General features: G+C 39.2%; 1 protein-coding gene across 2 annotated transcripts; it reads left to right on the plus strand.

The window, feature by feature from the left end:
* The first annotated feature begins 4,827 nt into the window (after positions 1 to 4,827).
* Positions 4,828 to 20,125, plus strand: stat3 (signal transducer and activator of transcription 3 (acute-phase response factor)). Of its 2 annotated transcripts, XM_077558340.1 has the most exons (24): positions 4,828 to 5,005; positions 6,613 to 6,756; positions 10,168 to 10,411; positions 10,488 to 10,580; positions 11,267 to 11,348; positions 11,422 to 11,522; positions 11,611 to 11,762; positions 11,861 to 12,019; positions 12,117 to 12,209; positions 12,810 to 12,869; positions 12,945 to 12,974; positions 13,056 to 13,149; positions 13,235 to 13,282; positions 13,367 to 13,450; positions 13,584 to 13,682; positions 13,803 to 13,938; positions 14,625 to 14,677; positions 14,770 to 14,864; positions 14,950 to 15,089; positions 15,700 to 15,912; positions 15,996 to 16,038; positions 17,274 to 17,333; positions 18,054 to 18,157; positions 18,856 to 20,125. In XM_077558340.1, the coding sequence occupies exons 2-24, from the start codon at positions 6,629 to 6,631 to the stop codon at positions 18,918 to 18,920; spliced, it is 2,376 nt and encodes a 791-aa protein (XP_077414466.1). In that variant the 5' UTR covers positions 4,828 to 5,005; positions 6,613 to 6,628; the 3' UTR covers positions 18,921 to 20,125. The 2 variants fall into 2 exon arrangements, with proteins under 2 accessions (XP_077414466.1, XP_077414467.1); XM_077558341.1 differs by lacking the exon at positions 17,274 to 17,333.
* Positions 20,126 to 20,559: the final 434 nt, after the last annotated feature.

A 20,559-nucleotide genomic window follows, 5' to 3' on the forward strand; every position in this document is an offset into this window, starting at 1 on the left:
TCTTACATTGACCGTAGAGAGCTTCGACGGCATCAGAGGGATTTCATTGTTCAAAGGTATCTGTCAAGAGAAAGGTATAAACGGTCATTCCCAGGCTATTATTATACCATATAACGCAGTGAAGACAGATATCAAATAGAGATAAGATGGCACAACAGTAACAATACCCAGAAGTCCAAATCAGTGGGGAAAATGTTTTTTTGCAACATTGCATGAATTTCTGGCAAGTATTGACTTGTTGACATGTGACAGCAGTCTTCCATCTTCTATTCATATGTCTGGGCTTGGGTTAGGGTGGCAAGCCTTATCTGAAACCTTGCCTGAAGGTTTTCTCACAAAGAAAAACATGCAAGACCAGCTGTCTTTTGCAAAAACACATTTGAAATCTCCCAAGCACAGCAATGATTCTGCTCCAATGCTGAAAAATGTCAGGTAAAGCCCACTGGAACAGCTTAACTTCATACAGGTTAATCAGAAATGTGTTTAGACAGCATTAGTAACAACTAGGGGTGTTAGAAAAAATTGATTTGGCAATACATCGCGATATTACAGCGCGCAATTCTCGAATTGATTCCATATGCGGCCAAATCGATTTTTAAACATAATTTTTTTATGGGAATATTCAACAAAACATCTTACTTAGGGTTATGATTTACACATTAAGCATGGAAGAATGTTATATTGATGGAATATTAAGCATTAATATTTGATTTCAGTGCTGTTCAAACATGAAACCGACTGCAACCTGAATGTTCAGATAAATAAATACATTTTCATACAAATCTTACAGTGGGCAGGTACAAATTTATTGATTAGTATTTTCTAAATTTGAGTTAAAAAAAATCGCAATAATAATTTTATAGATTCGTATCGGCATTAATCGGTATTGAATCGAATCGTGACCTATGAATCGTGATACAAATCGAATCGCCAGGTACTAGGCAATTCACACCCTTAGTAACCACAGTGTTTTCATGCGGTGCATGAACACATTACCAAACATGAATACCCTGCCAGCACATTAGCAATCAAGTATGTCCTCCTTACCAGAAGCTAGGGTAGGGTGAAGTGAGCGCATCCAAAATAATCCTCAATGCAGCTCTGCTTACCTTTTGACATTCGCATGCATCTGTGGGGGATGTGGGTGTTTCTGAATGATAATATTTATCAGACCACCGCTTGAAAGTGGTCTGGATCTTCACCTAACTTAGCTACCATGGGCAGAGAAACACATAAAAGTGGTACCTCGGAGTTTGAACATAATTTGTTCCTGCAAAGTGTTCAAAATCCGAATTGTTCAAACTCAGAAAAAAAAATTCCAATAGGAAATAATGTAAATGCAATGAATCCGTTCCCAAGCTCCAAAAACAGAAAAATCCCCTTTTATGTCTATTTTTTTTTTTTTTTTACATTTACACCCTGTACAGTATTTAAACAATAAAAAATACCATACCTTTTTGTTGTGGTGTGATGGCATCAGTGGATGATAAATGCTATGTTAATGCTTGGTTTAGTTCAGTGTTGAGTGTTTATTTTACATTGGGCATATTGTTAGCCTACTAAGCGGTCCTTGCGTGCCTTGTTTAACGTCAGGCACGTTGTTGAACAGCTAAGGGGGGGGTTCCTTGTGCCAGTATTTACGAAAGTAGTCAGTTACGGTAGTAACAACGGCGCGATAATCTCCTTCCTAATTCCACTGTGGTTTGCAGCACTGTATGTTTTTCTTTGCTGCCACTGGCACTGTTGTCTTTCTTTGGGTCCATGGCGAAGAAAATTGTCGTGGAAAAATCTAAATGCACTCGCGAGTATGGAGCACCTCAGGGAGTATTCTCGATCTGACTGGAAATGAGCAGTGCATCATCTAAATTGAGCATAAAACGTGAGCATTCGGCATTGCTCGGCTTTACTCGGCTTCACTCGGCTACCCGTTTTCAAGGTATGTTCGGCTTAGCTTGCTTTGCTTGGGTATTCGAACTACGAAAATGAGTTCAAACTCCAAGGCATTTTTTACTCAGATTTGTACGAGTTCCAAGATGTTCATACTCCGAGGTTCCACTGTAATTATTATGAAAATTTGCCCCACTGTTACATAACATTTAGCAAAGCTACTAAACAGTTTGTTCCTAGACAAATTTTCTTAAATAAAATCAAAGTATTACTTGATGGCTAGGCAGACAACTTAAAAAAAAAGGAAATTTTACATATGTTCCTTTAATGCGCTGTTAGTAGATCATTATTCACCTTCCTACTTACAAGAAGGTATCATCCTTCTAGTGTGCAAACTTGTGTATGTCTAAATTGTAGATTAATCATGAATAAAAACAATCTAATTGCGTTGAATTGCAGGCTACGTTTAAAAGAAAGTGGTAACTTGTGAGGACTCAAGCAAGGTTTCCATAATTGTTGTGTAATTATTGTGAGCATGCGGCAAGCAAGCAATGTTCCGGCGTCCACTTTTCCATACACACATACATACATACAGGCACAGTGTGCATTTTCTATGACTATAGAGTCCGTTGTGTGTGACCTTGATCATCAAACCTTGACGTGTTGCGATTGTTTACAAGCCCTCTACGTCGCTCAGGAGGTCATCCACTGAGCTGCAGAATTAAGATGAACGCTCCCTTCGAATGTGCAGAGCGGAGAACAGAACAGCAAGAACCAGGAGAAATGAAGTGTGTCTGTATGTGCTTGTGTTATTGTAATGGCTATCTGCAATAATTCCTACAGCGATTTAATTGCAGCATTAAATTGAAATATAATAGGATCAGAAAAGGCGTCATATAGTTTTAATGCATTACGGTATTGAAATAATCAGTTGCTCATATGTGGATGGCATTGTTTTGTTTTGTGAACCAAGCAGTAATTTGTGAATCAAGCATTGATTTTCATGTAAAAAGTAGTATTAAGAATATCCACAAAGTGGTGTAAGTACCCTTTTTGAGTGCATGGCGGTCTTGGGTAGGGGTGGTGGTTATCCACATCCGGTTAAACATGAAAAATTTTACATTTGAATAATAAAGCTTGCATATTTTTCTTTCTTGTTTTTTTTGCCTTCTTCTCAATATATATATATATATAATTAGGGATGCACGATAATATCGGCAATTATTGACCAATTTGACGTCATAGAGATAAAGCAGATAATAAAGAAATCCGCCGATAATAATAGACTTAACGCAGTGGTCCATCTTTTGCAACCTCGTGTTCACAGAAGATACATCATGGCAAGTGTGGGCTTTCTTTAGTGTGTCTCCCCAAAATGTTACCCTCACAGTTTTTTGCTGCATTTTTAAAACATCACTGTTCTGTTAGAACAGTCATGTTTTAATCTGCATTGTGTGTATATATATATATATATATATATGTGTATATCTGCGATTGGCTGGCAACCAGTTCAGGGTGTACCCCGCCTACTACCCGAAGCCAGCTGAGATAGGCTCCAGCGACCCTTGCGAGGACAAGCGGTTAAGAAAATGGATGGATGGATATATATATATATATATATATATATATTATTAATCCGGTTAATCACATCTTAAAATTTTGATTAATCACGATTAATTGCTTAATTAAAAAGCTTTTTTTTCCAACATTTTTTTGCCCACCAAATTTAAAGACCACCTGTTATGTGTTTATCTTTTTAGTTATGAGGACAGGAGTTTTTTATCCACTGCACATGTTCATCCTCCTATTTTTCTAATCAGTTAATTACTTACATAATTAAAAATGCAAAAAAAAAGACCCCAATAGTTTGACATGAACAAATATTCTGAATGTCATACGCAAACATTTGTTTATTAAATGCTTTACTTTAATACATGTAGTTATGTTTATTGCTCGAACACAACCTGTGCTACCTTTAACGTAAGCATCCTCTGTCAACTAAAGGATCATCTGCGGTCAAAATTATTTGTGGGATTATTCTGTGTTAATACATGATTAATGCGATATTTTTTTTGTGATTAATTAATTAATTAGCGCTTTAGCTTTGACAGCACTAATATATATATAAATAAAAATGAGTACTTTACACCCCAACATGTTTGTAAGAAGACCTTTAATTTCCTGAATTTATATTTTCTATGGGATACTATACTACAAAATATTCCCACAAATGTGGGCCATTGATTGCAAACAAGATTTGTGAATTAGTACCCACAAAAAAAGTAGTTTTTAAATTAAATGTATTAAAGACTGACAACTTGTTAATTCCAGCCCTAGCAGACATGTTGTTATCCATAACGGTCATGGAGGTCATAGATAATGCTACAAGTAGTCGTTTTTGTTGTGGGATGCATTCATTTTTTTTGCATTAGTTCATTTGATTAAACTGAAAATTTTGTAATCTATGCATTCTATCACAACCTAACTTTCATGATGTGAGTTAAGTGCATATTCTACAGAAAACATTTTGTAAAAAAATTGTGAATTGGGAAATTGTAAGCCAAATGTAATTTTAATACTTTAAACCTTATTTAATACTCATTTCTCCTGTCTGAGGGATCAAAATATGAATAGCAATAACGTTGGTGACGTCAACACTGCCAGTAATTCAGATGACTTCCAGACTGGCTGTTGCGTCAACTTGCTCTCACTCCCTCGGATTTTGTACGCCGTTCAATTGTGATTCAGAGGGAGGCGTATCTTATTAGAACAGCGCAGTTGCGACAGCAGTGAAACGCGACCGTCAAACCCCACAGCATCTAAACCCCGCCTCTCCTGTGGAAAATCTACGTTCTGATTGGCTACAGTGCTTGAAATTTGGCAACTATTGACGGACAGAGCTGTCAGTTAAGCATATAATGGAGTTTGTTTGGCTGGAAACGCCGCAATGTATACAGAGCTTCTGAAGTGAGACCTCGACGACGTGGGTGGAAAACTTGTGACAGTTTTCTGCGTCTCTATCTTTTTACAGACACATTTTTTGGGTTGGAAAAGTAGTGAGAGCTGGCAGGATTATCGCTGGGAACTTCCTGAAGGAGCAAGGTTTATTACAAGTCAGGTAAGCACCCGTAATATACCTGTTATTTTGATTGAGTTGTTATACAATGTTATTGTCAATGGACGACCTTTTCCCCTCTGTAAAAATAATAATGATAATATTTCGTTATTTATGTTATTACACAGTGTTGATCTCATAAATATTTATGCTGGCTAAATATATTAGGGTTACATAAGTTTAAGGTTAGTCCAAAATGGCCGTGCTAGCCCCAGTCACTTAAATTAAGACTACTAATCATTGTTTCAAGCATGTTCACACCAACAATCGTTGTTTATAATAGATTATTGCTGAGATGTAAATTGGCTTGCTTCGTTGTTTAGTCACGCCCATCTCCATCCCTGCTGCATGACAACATGGCCGAGACCTGCCTTGCACTAACCTGCTTACATAAAGCACTCACTAGTTAGCCAATCGAAGCAACAAAGCTGCTTCTCTTGCAAATGCTCAACGTTTTAATGCTACCAGTGCATTTAAATGTAATTCACAGTTAAATAGCACTTTTATTATGTCACTGTCAGTCCACATTTTACTGTTACTGTACTTTTTATTATAGTTTCTTCTTGGACAGTCTATTTTTCTCAATAACTACGACAGCATGCATCCTAACCTCTACTTATCACTGTTCGTCTAGTGAGATTTGTAATGCAAGAACTGCTTATTAGCAAATTTATCACTACAAAGGTTTTTGCATGTGTTTGAAGTAAAGCATTCCAATCTTTGACATCGATTATGTGTTTTTTTGCCCTCTTGGTTAGAAGGGCCTCCGAGCACTGTTGCCCCCTCCACAAATGTTTCCTCCTACTGTGACTGTGGCAGTTCTGGTTCTATTTTCTTAAAATTACAACACTAGCCTTGTAAAATGACGGTTTTATTCTCTTACAATGACAGCATTATTGTTATCCATCCATCCATTATCCAAACCGCTTCTTGTATTGTATCACGGCATTATTCTCATAAAATTACAACTGTACAGTGTTACTTTGCGGTACGCATCACTGTCCATCAATCACATTTTTAAGGGATTGTTTCTAATGTGTTTCAATATAGCCCTATGGTTGTTGTTTTTTAGCACGTTCCTGCCATTTATTGAACACTTATTAACAGTAATACACAGTCAGGAGGACACTCATGCAGAAGCTGCTGTCTCACTCAGACACTCACACCAAGACTCACCCAACTCACACAGCACGTTTTTTTGTGTGTGTGTTCATGTATGATCACAAGCAAAAGTGTTTTGATAAGTCTAAATGCGGTTGTCTGTTGGACTCTGTAATATTCTTTAGTATGAAGTAGCCTCAGTTACAGGATAGAAAAGGGTTATTGAATACGGTCATTTTGTTGATCCCTCCTGGGAATGCTGTAGCATGCTGTAAGAGCAGCTGGTGGATAGAACTTGCCTCTTGCAACTAATTGATAATCAATGAAATCTTCTCTAAAGTCTCAAGTTACAACTGCACGAATGTAATTTCAGTCTGATCTGAAGCTTTCCAACATACAGGCGACAGAAACTGCCGTCGGTCGTTTAGTGACACCGCAGCTGTTTGCTTCAGAATACAGGAAGTGAGCATTCTGAAAGCATATGGTTGTATTTCTTTTGATGTTTTTAGGTTTGTCCCGGTCAAGATGGCCCAGTGGAACCAGTTGCAACAGCTGGAGACCAGGTATCTGGAGCAGCTCTACCACCTGTACAGTGACAGCTTCCCCATGGAGCTGCGGCAGTTCCTCGCACCCTGGATTGAAAGTCAGGACTGGTGAGTGACAAGTTAAACTGGTACAAAAACGGGCGTGAAGTGTCATGATCCGTTTTACGGTAAATAATTAGCTTTGTTTTTTATGAACCACTTCCTGGACACTCATAAAAACGTCCTGACGATAAACGAGCACATTTTTATTTGAAGGTTTTTTTTTTTTTGTCTTCTTCCTCCTTTGTGACACCTTAACGGGAACATCAGTAATGTCATGACGGTCGTAATTGTTATGATGATTGCCTATTCAGGTTATTATTGCCTTTATTAATGGTTGTGAATGCAAAAGCACTATTCACTGAACATTTACACACTACAGGCATATTAATATGCAGTCAAATAAACTACAAATGGAAAAGCAGCATTTAGGACAAATTTAAGGAATTAAGCATTAAATTAGCAACTGGACAAGTAGACGCTATCATAGTGGAATAAAAAAACAGGCACATCTAATGCCTCTAAAACGCACCACAACATTTCACAAGATATAACAAAAAATCAATTGTTGACTAAAGTAAGTACATGACCTATTTTACTGCCTACACTGCTTTTCTTATGAACAATGTTTAATTTGTGCTATTTACGTTTTTTTTAGGACAAATGATGCAGTTTAAAACATCACAATAATTTTAAAGAAACACGGCATTTATTAAAAACTAACACACTATTCTGTGAAATGCTTAATTTCAACTCTTTCCTGAAATAAAATGTCAATTAATGTTGAGCGATCATGATTTTATAGTATACTTTTTAGGGATACTTTTGTATTAGGTCCTTGTGACATAATGTGCTGTAAACATGTTTTTACAAAGGCGGACAAAAAAGGGGGAATTGTGTGGTGAGAAATTTGACTCAAAATTATTCACACAAATACATTTACACATGTGTTTTTGAGATCCACAAATACATCTGTAATTTTTACATGTTTTTCAGATCCACAAACATAATTGTGATTTTCTCGTGTTTTTCCGATTCACAAATATATCAGCGATTTTCACATTTATATGATAATGTTGTGTGTCCCTTGAGCTTGTTTTTCCTTCACTCGGAAGACACGCTTCTGCTATTGTTAACACTTTGGCCGCTGCTGCTTTAGCGGTGTAGAAGATGAAAATTTAACAGTAAAAGAAGAACGTCTTGTCCAGTCAACGTAAGCTCGAAGGAAACAAATTAGGGTTGTATTTTGTTTCCCGATTTGCGTAAAATTAACACATAATAGAGGATCAGATAAAGGCTCATTTTCTGTTTTACATTTTCTAGTTTGAAATAAGAATCGGGAGACGGTTCGTTTTGTTCAATGGAGACAGGAGGAGGAACGGGCCTTACGCCCAATTCACACTGACTGCGGAACGGACGCAGTGCGATTTCCGTATGGCATCCGCACGGACTGCAAACCAAACCGCGTGCCTTGCGTGAGCTGTCCGTGTCCCGAAATCTGCACTCGCCACACCACAAGATCAAGGGGGTTCACGCGATAACAACCGTGTATATAGAGTCTTATTGGTAAACAATAGCCACAGTTGCCTGTTGTCACATCAATATGCTTTTGGACATTATTTATGGGACTTCTACCATGGCTCTTCTACCATGGTAAGTATGTTTTGTGTTTCAATAGTGTTATTTTATTATGTTTAACTAGTTTTTTGTCTTAAATGTCATGCTATGTAGTTAGCTAGCTTCCCTCCCTCCCGAAAAAATGAGTTAGCAAACGGTTTTATTTTTAAATATACTGGATCTACCTTGATGCCAACGCTCGATTTCCTGTCCGGCTCGTGTAATTTCTTTAGTTTCCTAAAAAACGCATGCCATCTGTACTGCCTGATGCAGAGTGCCCCAATTTTCATTTTTAATTTGGGAGTTGAAATAAAATTGAACTGATTTTATAAGGTGGCACACGCACCCTAATAACTGGGTTGTGACTGTAGAGTGTACACAATTAACCAGTCGTATTTAAAGTCATGTTAAATGAGAGTCAGTACACACCTGCCACATTTTAAAGCACCTGTAATTAACCCCAAATAAATGTCAGCTGTTCTAGTAAGCTTTTCATTACATTATTTTTTTTCCTCCTAGCATAATCCACTAGCCCAGTCATACTGTATATGTGACAGGATGTCCAGCCGCTCACTTCAATGAGACAGGACTGCTTGCTCAAACGAGCTAATTGGGAGTGTTGTATAATTCTTAATCCTTGGGGTGTGTTGAGGAAAACAGTTAAATTGTTATTAAGTACACCTGGGAACTGTTTTAAATCATGAAAAAAAATCCACAATATGCAAGCACAATGAGTCATAATGTCAGTGATCCTAATTTCAAAAAGGAATTTTTTTTTCACTTCACTTGCCCTCAGCAACCAGCATGTTAGAGTAGCCAGACAACTACCAAATGTAGCTTCAGAAGCTCAGGACTTACTGAGGAACAATTTAATGTAGGTTTCAGCCATGAAATACTGATTTTAATGTCTTTCATGCAGCTTTTACTACGGCTGTATTTAAAAAAATGAATAATCAATATTTAGGCAAAATTTTCCTAAAATATACAGTATTCATAAAACCATGAATCGATTATTTTAATATCTCTTTTTCCCATAAATCCATAAGAAAGTAGAAGGCCAATTTATTTTTGTATTTGACTGTTTTCTTGTAATTTACCATTCACATGAATTTAAAAGTATTTTCTTACGTTTATGAAAGACCTGACGTTTTGCACTTTAAGACAATTCAGAAACTTTTTATTTTATATTTACAATTATTGAATTAGAATTATGAAAAGCATCCTTGCTGATATCAGTGTTTGTGTAACACTTAAGTGATTATAACGCATGCTACTTTCATTAATAAACTAAACTATTTAACCAGTTACTGCCTCCACAAAATGTAATTTGGAATTTAATGTTCGTGGAGTTTTTATCATGTCCTTGATAATTAAGAAGAATTGATGTTCCATAATTAATCAATATCAGATTGAAGTGAATTAAATCGAATTTAAAAAAACAACGAATCGAACGGAACTCTTGTGAATAGAAATCAAATCGATTAAGGAAATTTGGAATGATACCCAGCCCTAACTTATTAGTCATCTTGAAACAGTGTATTTTACCTCGAACAGCATGAATTCATGAGTAAATGCATCAACTTTACGTGAATCCATGAAATCTGGTTAAACCTGCCTAAAATACTGCCACAAGGTTCTGTTGCATTGTTTAAAGAATCAGCAATTTGGATTTTTTTAAACTGAACAAAGCAACAACAAAATCAAGCATAATTTTATTTAGTTTTTTTGAGAATGTACATTTTTGTTTGTCTTTCATGTGTTAGACAACGTATAATATTGTCATACTGTGTATATCCACATTACCTCTCTGTGTGTACTGTAAATGACTTTTACCCATCAATCTTTTTTTATTTTCTTTTTTAGGACTTTTGCCGCCAACAAAGAGTCTCACGCCACCCTGGTGTTCCATAATCTCCTGGGCGAGATAGACCAGCAATACAGCCGCTTCCTACAGGAGAACAACGTCCTCTATCAGCACAACCTGCGGCGGATCAAGCAGCACCTGCAGAGCAAGTACCTGGAGAAGCCCATGGACATCGCCCGCATCGTGGCCCGTTGCTTGTGGGAGGAGCAACGGCTGCTACAGACGGCCACTGCTGCTGCACAGGTTCGAAAGGACACACGTTTATCAGTTTTAATGGCATGGATGATTTTATGACGTAGCTTCAACATGTTGCTATCAGGATGGACAGGCCGCCCAGGCCACAGGGACGGTGGTGACGGAGAAGCAGCAGATTCTGGAACACAACCTACAAGACGTCAGGAAACGAGTGCAGGTTTGTTTTGACATATTTTGATGTATTTTCACATCATGGCGGCCTAGTGGTCTGCACCTGCACATCACAGTTCTGAGATTCAGGGTGTGAATCTCAGATCCAGTCTTACTGTTGTTTGGGTTGCTTCCAAAGCATGCATATTAAGTTCAGACTTTTAATTGTCCAGCTCTCCAAATCTGAGTGAATGGTTGCTTGTCCATATGTGTTCTGTGATTGGCTGGTGACTATACCATTGTGTACCCCTCTTCTTGCTGATCCGTCAGGGCATTTGTCATCTTAATAAATTAAGATTATTGTGGAAAAGTTCATTTATTGCAGTTGTTCAGTTACAAGAATAAAACATATTATGCAGGTTCATTAATTACACAGAAAAATACTTTCAGAAAGGCCAATTGCTTCCTAAATCTTTATTGTTAAATTAAAATCATTTGTGATTGTTTATGGGATATTCAAATTTGGTGAGATCCTGAATGTATTTCATTAGCTGTGAACTAAAAAAATCTATAATCTAATATAAATATATGTATGTGTGTGCAATTAATCTATACAAACATTTAGAGTCTCTTTTGATTTGAACTAATAAAATAAATGTAGTTTCCCGCGTAGTAAAGCATACATGTCCGGCAATTAATTCGCTCTTACTATATAGGTGGTCGGTATTTAAGATGTCCTCTTGTTTCCTACAGGACATGGAACAAAAGATGAAGATGCTGGAGAACCTGCAGGATGACTTTGATTTCAACTACAAGACACTTAAAAGCCAAGGAGGTACTGTATGCACATTTTTAGAGTTTTCATATTAAATGTGACTGCAAATCGAAATTGTTCATTTTGTTTGCAGAGCTAAACCAGGACTTGAACGGGAATAGCCAGGCGGCAGCTAGCAGGCAGAAAATGGCACAGCTGGAGCAGATGCTGAGTACCCTGGACCAGCTCAGGCGGGTGGGTGTTCGCATATCGCCGTCGTCTGAAAACAGCTAGCACATTAGCCACTGCAGTTATCTTGACAATGTTGTTTCTTTTTTTGCAGCAAATTGTGACAGAGATGGGAGGCTTACTGACTGCAATGGACTACGTACAGAAGAACCTGACAGACGAAGAACTGGCCGAATGGAAGCGACGACAGCAAATCGCCTGCATCGGAGGTCCACCTAACATCTGCCTGGACCGCCTCGAAACATGGTACGTATCTAAATTGATTATTTTGGGGTAACTGGCCTGACTAAATTGATTATTTTGGTAACTAACCTGACTTGAGCTGCTCAACATTTCCCAACTAGGATCACGTCCTTGGCCGAGTCCCAGCTCCAGATTCGGCAGCAAATCAAGAAGCTGGAGGAGCTTCAACAGAAAGTGTCCTATAAGGGAGACCCCATCGTCCAGCACCGGCCCGCCCTCGAAGAGAAGATCGTGGACTTGTTCAGAAATCTTATGAAAAGGTATTGCTGAAGGATGAACACACAATTTGCTGAAGGAAACGTAAAAATGAAACTCAATGATAAAGTAGTGTGTTATTGTGTTATTGTGACTCAACAGTGCGTTTGTGGTAGAAAGACAGCCATGTATGCCCATGCACCCGGACAGACCACTGGTCATCAAAACAGGCGTGCAGTTCACAAACAAAGTCAGGTAAGACTGAGAATGTGCTCCGCCTCATTTCACATGAAGTCTTGGGATACGTCTCCTAATCAATTGATTGATCGATCAAGAGTTGGATAAGTCCTTAATTTGCATGCTTCCAACATTGTGGGAACAGTTTTAGGAATACTCTTTAATTCTCCCAGTGCATGAAGCATGATATTTAGAAGGATGCTTGTATGGGTTTTCTACGGAAGAAGCCCAGCAAACACCTTTCAAATAAACCATAAATGAGATGGCAAGCCAAAATCAACCGCTTATGTTATATAGACCTCTTATGTTCTAGATCAATGGTCCACAAACCCAAACACTGGGTTGCTGTAGTTTGACAAATAGTTGCTGGTCCACAAGATGTCTGGAGGAACAGAAACTATTTGGGGACCACTGTTCTACATCAAATGGACAATCAAACAAAATCCCCCACTCATTTTTTGAAAAGATTACCCATAAGACTAGATGCTATTATAACTGCCAAATGGTGGACCATGGCCTTTCATTTTCAAGGTCACATTTCCCAATACTTAAGCTCATGTAGTTTAGGATCTTAATTAGGGCAAGATGTTCTAATCTTTAACATGATTATTCTTCCAGGCTACTCGTGAAGTTTCCTGAGCTAAATTACCAGCTGAAAATAAAAGTTTGCATCGACAAGTGAGTTTTTCAAATGTTTATTATTATGTGCACATCAGCTTTCTTACTGAATAATATGTGAAAACTGTTTTCCAGAGAGTCTGGGGATGTGGCTGCAATCAGAGGGTAAGGTTTCTAAAGTCTTACACTCAAACATTTCAATATGCTATTTAAAGTCTCACTTCCCGCTTTTTGCTTTTGTTTCAGGTCCAGAAAGTTCAACATCCTCGGGACAAACACCAAAGTCATGAATATGGAGGAGTCCAACAATGGCAGTTTGTCAGCAGAGTTTAAACACTTGGTGAGTTGCAGAGGCAGAATGTGCTCGCGTCAACTGACAAAACGCACTTCCTCACGGCGGAACCCCCGCTTCCTGTTTGTTGCAGACCCTGAGAGAGCAGCGGTGTGGTAACGGTGGACGCACCAACAGTGATGTAATGATCACGGCAACATTCCCATGTAATAGTATCCCAGCCCCACACTTTGTACTTACAGAAATGTGTTTTTTTTTCTGTTAGGCGTCTCTTATTGTCACTGAGGAGCTTCATCTGATCACCTTTGAGACTGAAGTCTATCACCAAGGCCTGAAGATTGATCTGGAGGTAAAGCAAATGGAGACCTTCAAAGATGCCTGAGATGTTGGCAGTTGACATCAAAGTGCTTAAAGTGAATCCTCACTTGAGAACAAATTGCATTAAAAGTGAGTTGTGGCCCAATTTCTAACACTTTGTGCAGACGCATTCACTGCCCGTGGTGGTCATATCTAACATCTGCCAGATGCCAAACGCCTGGGCGTCCATCTTGTGGTACAACATGCTCACCGACCAGCCAAAGGTAGGATGAGACCCCTATGTGCCACTCTGAGAACAACGTCAACACATACCATAAAATGGGAGGGTGGGAAAGGAAGAGACTTTGATATGATGCATTACGGTGCTGTGCATCCTCGTACAGAATGTGAACTTCTTCACCAAGCCGCCAGTGGGGACGTGGGACCAAGTGGCTGAAGTGCTCAGCTGGCAATTCTCGTCCACCACCAAGAGAGGCCTGACCATCGAGCAGCTCACCACACTGGCCGAGAAACTGTTAGGTGTGGCTGATGAAAAGCATTTGTTGCTTGTTAACTATGTACAATGTGTCCTTGGTTATATATTAGGGGCTGTTTTGCTTCCTTTTTCTAAATGATCGCGTAGCATTTCAAAATGTCTTGTGCAGCTTGGCAACTTGTTGTATCGTCAAAAGAACATCCGGTATGACTGCATGTGCATGGACTCTATACACGTTCTCTTTTAAGATGGACCAAATGGCGTTCCTAGACGGTTTAAGTTTGCAACTGTCAAAGAAAGTGGACTCTCATCTTATCAGAGTCCACAAACTAAGTGTGTGACAGGGTGCAAAAGATATATAGGCACAGTGTGTCAGCAAAATAAAAGGTCACAGCAATAAACAAATCTAGCTCAAGTCCGACTATCTAATTATGTGCCAGAGAGTCCAAATCTAACAATTGTAAACCAAGGACCCTGTATATAACCCGTTATATCGCAATAACACCATATCACAGATATTTCTATGAATCTTTTTTTTTTTGTTTGTTTTTTTACATAAGATTCAATTAGTGTGTGGGAGGGGTTTAAGTTTTAAACTGTAAAACAATAGTTTTTTTTTTTTTATTCTATTCCAGAGTCTCTTTATATCACAGATTTTTGCGGGTTGTATTGAACATGACTTCTTGGATGAATGGAAATGTGCTCTATAATTGTTGCATTTTACCTTCAGGGCCGTCTGTCAACTACTCCGGCTGTCAGTTTACATGGGCCAAGTTCTGTAAGGTACCTCAGCTCGCTCTTCATCCGCCATGTTAAACTCCTTAGTTGCAGCTCTGTTGCTATCTTGATCTGATTTTTTATTTATTTTCTTGCAGGAGAACATGGCTGGCAAAGGCTTTTCGTTCTGGGTGTGGCTGGACAACATCATCGACCTGGTCAAAAAGTACATCCTGGCGCTGTGGAATGAAGGGTAAGGAGGTGGTGACATTTTGTAGGCATTTTTAGACCCTCTGCTCTTTTTAGACATCAAAAATATGTACTTTTTTGACCTTCAGGTACATCATGGGCTTCATTAGCAAGGAGAGAGAGAGGGCCATTCTCAGCCCCAAACCGCCAGGGACATTTCTTCTGCGCTTCAGCGAGAGCAGCAAGGAGGGTGGCATCACATTCACGTGGGTTGAGAAAGACATCAACGGTGAGGCATACCATGCTTTTTTTTAATGATGGATATATGTGTATAATGGGTCCCTATTTTTGTGCACAGCGCAAGACTAGCCCTAACTGTGCACAGTTTTCAACAACAGTTTTCTTTCTTTTGGTATTTTTCTAGACTGTGCGCAGGTAGAAGTGAGCGTAATGAGGTGTTTGCGGTTGTAGGGTGGAACGTAGCCTTTTCCCGGCCAGTTGAAGCGACATCCCTCATTTGTATTAAAATCAAGGCCGTCAGAGCATACGCGGGCTTGACATTAAGGGAAGCAAATCGACTCGCTGGGCTCCGAGAGACGAGATTGGTGCATGCATAGTGCGTTTATACAAGCAAACTGGAAGATCTCCCCCTGCAGCTGATAAAGACGGCCGTGCATGTGACATGGGAAATTGGAGACTGCCAGACCACTTGGCCGTTCCAAACATCGTGGAATAGACTTGCCCGGCACGGAAATTGAGATGCGCCCGTTTTTACGCACGTGCGTTTGTCTACGAAAATAGAGCCCAATATATCAAAAAGCGAACAGATGGACGATATCCAACCGGATATCCTGTGTAAGTATTGTGTTGTGATGCTGAGCTACCCTCTACATTTGCAGGCAAGACTCAGATCCAGTCCGTGGAGCCGTACACCAAGCAGCAGCTCAACAACATGTCCTTCGCTGAAATCATCATGGGCTACAAAATCATGGATGCCACCAACATCCTGGTTTCTCCCCTCGTGTACCTCTACCCTGAAATTCCCAAGGAGGAAGCCTTTGGGAAGTACTGCAGGACTCCTGAACCTGAGTTGGGAGACTCCAGCAGTAGCAGTATGTCGCTTTTTGTACACATATTTGTCTAATGATTATCTTACTGTTCAATTGATTTTTAACGCCATCTTTTCCTGCCGTAGTCATTCAGCCATACTTGAAGACCAAGTTCATCTGTGTCACCCCGTGAGTATAACTTTTAACATCCTTCTGAGCTGATAGTTAGATTTTATGCAAAGACCTTACATTTTTACCATGTGTCTATGTTTCCCTTTTATTGTTTGAATTAATAATGTTAAAAGAAAATAAGAACAAAGCTGCTGTCACTAGTCAAGTCAACGCATCCTCTGGACCTCTGACAGGGGTTTACATTATGGTCTCTATTTTCGCGTTTAAATCTTGAGTGCACGTGGTGCATCTCTGTGCGGAGGCTGGTTAAGACGAGTGCAGACTGGTGGGTCTGCGAGAGGTAGGGCTGCGCCGCTGTGCTCTAATAAGGCTAATTAAAAAGGCGGAAACCAGTCTACCAAATTGGCCAACGCGCAGCGGGTCTTGCGTTGATATGAAAATTGGGGTCCGCAGGCGTTTTGTTTGTCTATGAGTAGGAAAATGGAGTTGTGTGTGTTTGTGTGTGAACGTGTAGACAGATTTTCATTGCGTCTATAAGATAACAGACAGATGGTTTTTTTATGTTGTATGGAGTTGAATAATGCGTGTGTGCATACGTGTTGTTTGCATGTAAACAAATGGACAGACAAATGTTTACATGATCTGTGTAAACAAACTGATATCAGATATTTCTCTGTATGAATAGACAAACACCTTAATACTATGTGTGCAAGAATGGCAGTTTATATTGCATGTATTTGAATGGGTAGACAGTTTGCGTTTCGTGCGTATGTCAACAGATGGACTGGTGTTCACTTGATTTGTGTACGTGGATGGAACCTTCTTTACATAATGTGCATATGTGAATAGACAGACAGTTAAATTACGCGTGTGTGTGCGAGTAGATATAATGCTTTTCAAATTATAGATAAATGTTAACATTGCGTGTGTGGTTAGAATGTTGTTAATTGACATTATCCATGTGTACAAAAAGGACAGATGGATGGACCTTATGTTTCTGTGTGCGTGCGAATGAATCAGGCTGGTCCAAAGAGAGAAATTTGCGTTTGTTTTCTGATTGGCTTTAAGTACAGTCGTTTTAAAGGCTCAAAAAAAAAGAAGAAAAAAGATGCTTGGAAAAAAGAACTTGGTAAACTTCACTTAGTCAGCAGGGCCCAATTGAGTAACAATGCAACGCGTTGGTTAAGTGTATTGACAGAAGAACTGTCAGGTGTTTTTTTAAAAAGCAGATTTGCTGTTTGAAAGTCACATCATGCGAAAAAGACCACAACACGCCTGACCTCTCTCCTTAGGTGTCCCTCCGTGTTCATGGACTTTCCGGACAGTGAGCTGCTTGGGAACGGATTCCCGGGGTAGGCCCTTTGGTGGGGCGGGGCATGTAGGGACTGTTTGTGTGTATGTGTGGTGCGTCACTTAATGTATGTCTGTAGTCAGCTCACCCATCAATGCTATATTCAAACAATGCTGTGCCCCCAACGTTTGATAAGCTACACATTTCCGCAACTGTGTGCTTTCACACAGCAACACATATCGCACAATGATGTAACAAGATGACGAGTAGGAGTGGCGAGTGCTGAAAATGTGCCCTTATAATACCTGACACTGTTACTGCTTTGATACTAATATTTGACTGCCGTTTATATAGAACCCAATGAAGCGAGATTTGATCAATTCATTTTGTCACACAAGGGCAGAAGTGGATGTTCAACGTCACGCCTCTTACACTCAGATTTCATCCCGCCTCTATTAAGGCGCAGATACTACCCCAAATGGGGAATATATGAGTGGGTCGAACTTTAAAATAGCTGTCATACAGTAACAATTTATTTCACCACAACAAAGAGGGAGAAGTGAGTGTGAAACTTCAAACTTCACTACCTCCTCCTTTGTCCATTTCATTCATTGCCATTTTTATACAGAACCCAGCGAAACATGGCGGCAACTGTGTGCGCTTTTACACAGCCACACGACATCTCACGATCAGCTAACCCACTAGCGTGTCAGCATGCGTGTGTCTCCATGGCTGTCTAGTGAAGCAAGAGTTGTCATGTTTGTTTGTTTTCTCTTGCCAGCACAAACTCGGGCAACACCAGCGACCTTTTCTCACTCTCACTGTCTCCACGCACTCTGGACTCGTTGATGCCCAATGAAGCGGAGGGTAATCCAGGACATCTGGGTGAGTTGCGTACAAACATGCACATTCATATACAATCAGCCGCCTTAACATTCTCAAATGATCGTTCCCCATTATATTGAATAGAAATGCCATTGATCCGTTACAGCCTCCCCAAAACAAAACATTTTTGTAACAGGTTTTAATGAAAAAACAAACAAAAAAACAGCACTCTACTGATTTGATGCTTAATTATGGTGCTTTTGCTTCTCCTTCTTGTGTGTGTGCGCCTTGGCCACTAGAGGGCAGTATAATACATACAGACATCCTACATGTAGATATGATGATGAAAATGAAGACTGTTGCAAACTTGTTTCAGTAATATTAGTGTTTTTTGCAGAGGATAAAGCATATTCGCCTTTAAGTATTGTTTTATGCTGTGTCTGCATGTGTTGATATTGATTGTATTCAAATAGTTGTTTAAAGGTGAAGAATTACCGACATGTCAATGCTAGTTTTATTTGCATGCCTATGGTGTTTCCTATGATTTGTTAGCATTGAGCTAACAGACTTTTGGCAAAATTATGTGGCATGGATGAATGCACTAATTGTCTTTGTTTGTTTAGTTTTGCGGTACCATTAAGTCCATTAAATTTCCAATAATAGTTTTCTTTAAATTAATCTAGAAAGGGCTAAAAATAGAACCTGTTAATTGCTGTATCAAAATTCATCATATACATGTCTACTGCTATCTTTCACAGAATCTCTGACTCTGGACATGGATGTAGCTTCTCCCATGCATGTGAACACATCCAACTTGGGTTGAATTTCATGGAGCATTTGTGGCTAAGAGATGGTAAACGATGTTCCCACTTGTACTGATGATTGTGATGTGTCCATCACCTTCAACGTTCAACAGTCTCTTCACACGGTGACTTGCAAATATGATATACATTTTAAGTTGTTACCTTTAGAGATGAATGTGTGGGTGTGGGTGTGTTGTGAGAGATACATTGTTGTATAAGCTACGTCATTGTTGAAAAAACACACACACAAAAAACTCTCACTTTCCATCCCTGCCAAATGTAATTATGCAAATGTAGTGTTTGCCATTTTTACCATATTCATTTTCAAGCACTATAAAACAACATGTACATACTTCCATTTTATTGTCATTCTTTTGTCTTGTACTATCAACACATTTTCTCTGGATCTGGCCTGACTTAAATTTTCTCCTTCCATGTGTGGTGTTAAAAATCTCTCCATCTATTTTCAAATGACTGTTTGGAGCTCAACTGCCATGTTAGACAACTGTTTCTTGTACAAAAGTAAACATTACTGTTGCTATTCATTATCCATCCATCCATTTTCTTGGCCGCTTTTCCTCACAAGGGACATGGGGGTGCTGGAGCCTATACCAGCTGGCTTCGGGCAGTAGAGGGGTACACCCTGAACTGGTTGCCAGCCAATCGCAGGGCACACAGAGACAAACAACCACACTCACAATCACACCTAGGGACAATTTGGAGTGTTCAATTAACCTGCCATGCATGTTTTTGGAATGTGGGAGGAAACCGGAGTACCTGGTGAAAACCCACGCAAGCACGGAGAGAACATGCAAACTCCACCCAGGTAGGCCGAAGCCCGGACTTGATCTCACGTCCTCTGCACTGGGAGGCAGACGTGCTAACCAGTCAGCCACCGTGCTGCCGCTATTCATTATATATAGGCAATAAAAACAAATTCACCCTAAAATGATGCTACATTTCAATTTGGTAGCTCACAGGATCATATTATGTGCAAAGTATATTATAATGAACAAAAAATACTTGGGGAAAAAATGCCAAATAAATGGGACAATTAAAAGGACTTTAAAAAATTGCCTAAAGTTTTGAAACATATTTCAGTGCATTGTAGCATTGCTATATTTGTTTCTATTCAAAGTGTATCTTTTTTGCTTTTTTTCTCTACTACAATGTTCAATGTTTCACTATATTATTCTGAATCTATTTTTAAATATTTATGCTCTGATTGTGTGTGTGTGTGTGTTTTTTCCCCCCAAAAATTTAACGTTTATGATGGGGCTTGTATAAATTAATTGTAAGACCTTGGCGGAGGTCTGGGTGCCATTCTGTATTTGGATATTGCTCACACTTACAAACACATAAAAATGAAACTTCCTATTTTCATTTTCATTCTGTCACAGCAACACCCGAGAAGTATTTCCCTTAATGTCTTTTCATTTCTCGTCAGTGCACTTATAAAAAAGCCCCGGGACATCATTTAGATACCACTACCCCCCCACCCCCACACACCTTTTTTTTCTTCTTAATGATGCCATGACATTGATAGGAAAAATAAATCAACCATAAATGTAATATGGAAAAAATGCACTGGATTGCAAACATATAATTTTCACTTAATATAGCAGATAAATCGTCCTACTTGCTATTCTTTTACAAGTT

The sequence above is a fragment of the Vanacampus margaritifer genome, chromosome 2, assembly GCF_051991255.1.
Source record: "Vanacampus margaritifer isolate UIUO_Vmar chromosome 2, RoL_Vmar_1.0, whole genome shotgun sequence".
Taxonomy (NCBI): domain Eukaryota; kingdom Metazoa; phylum Chordata; class Actinopteri; order Syngnathiformes; family Syngnathidae; genus Vanacampus; species Vanacampus margaritifer.

Coding starts and splice junctions, on each gene's coding strand:
- stat3 (XM_077558340.1), top strand. CDS start 6,629: ATGGCCCAGTGGAACCAGTTGCAACAGCTGGAGACCAGGTATCTGGAG. Junction 12,210..12,809: donor CAGTTCACAAACAAAGTCAG/GTAAGACTGAGA, acceptor TTATTCTTCCAG/GCTACTCGTGAAGTTTCCTG. Junction 15,913..15,995: donor GGGAGACTCCAGCAGTAGCA/GTATGTCGCTTT, acceptor TTCCTGCCGTAG/TCATTCAGCCATACTTGAAG.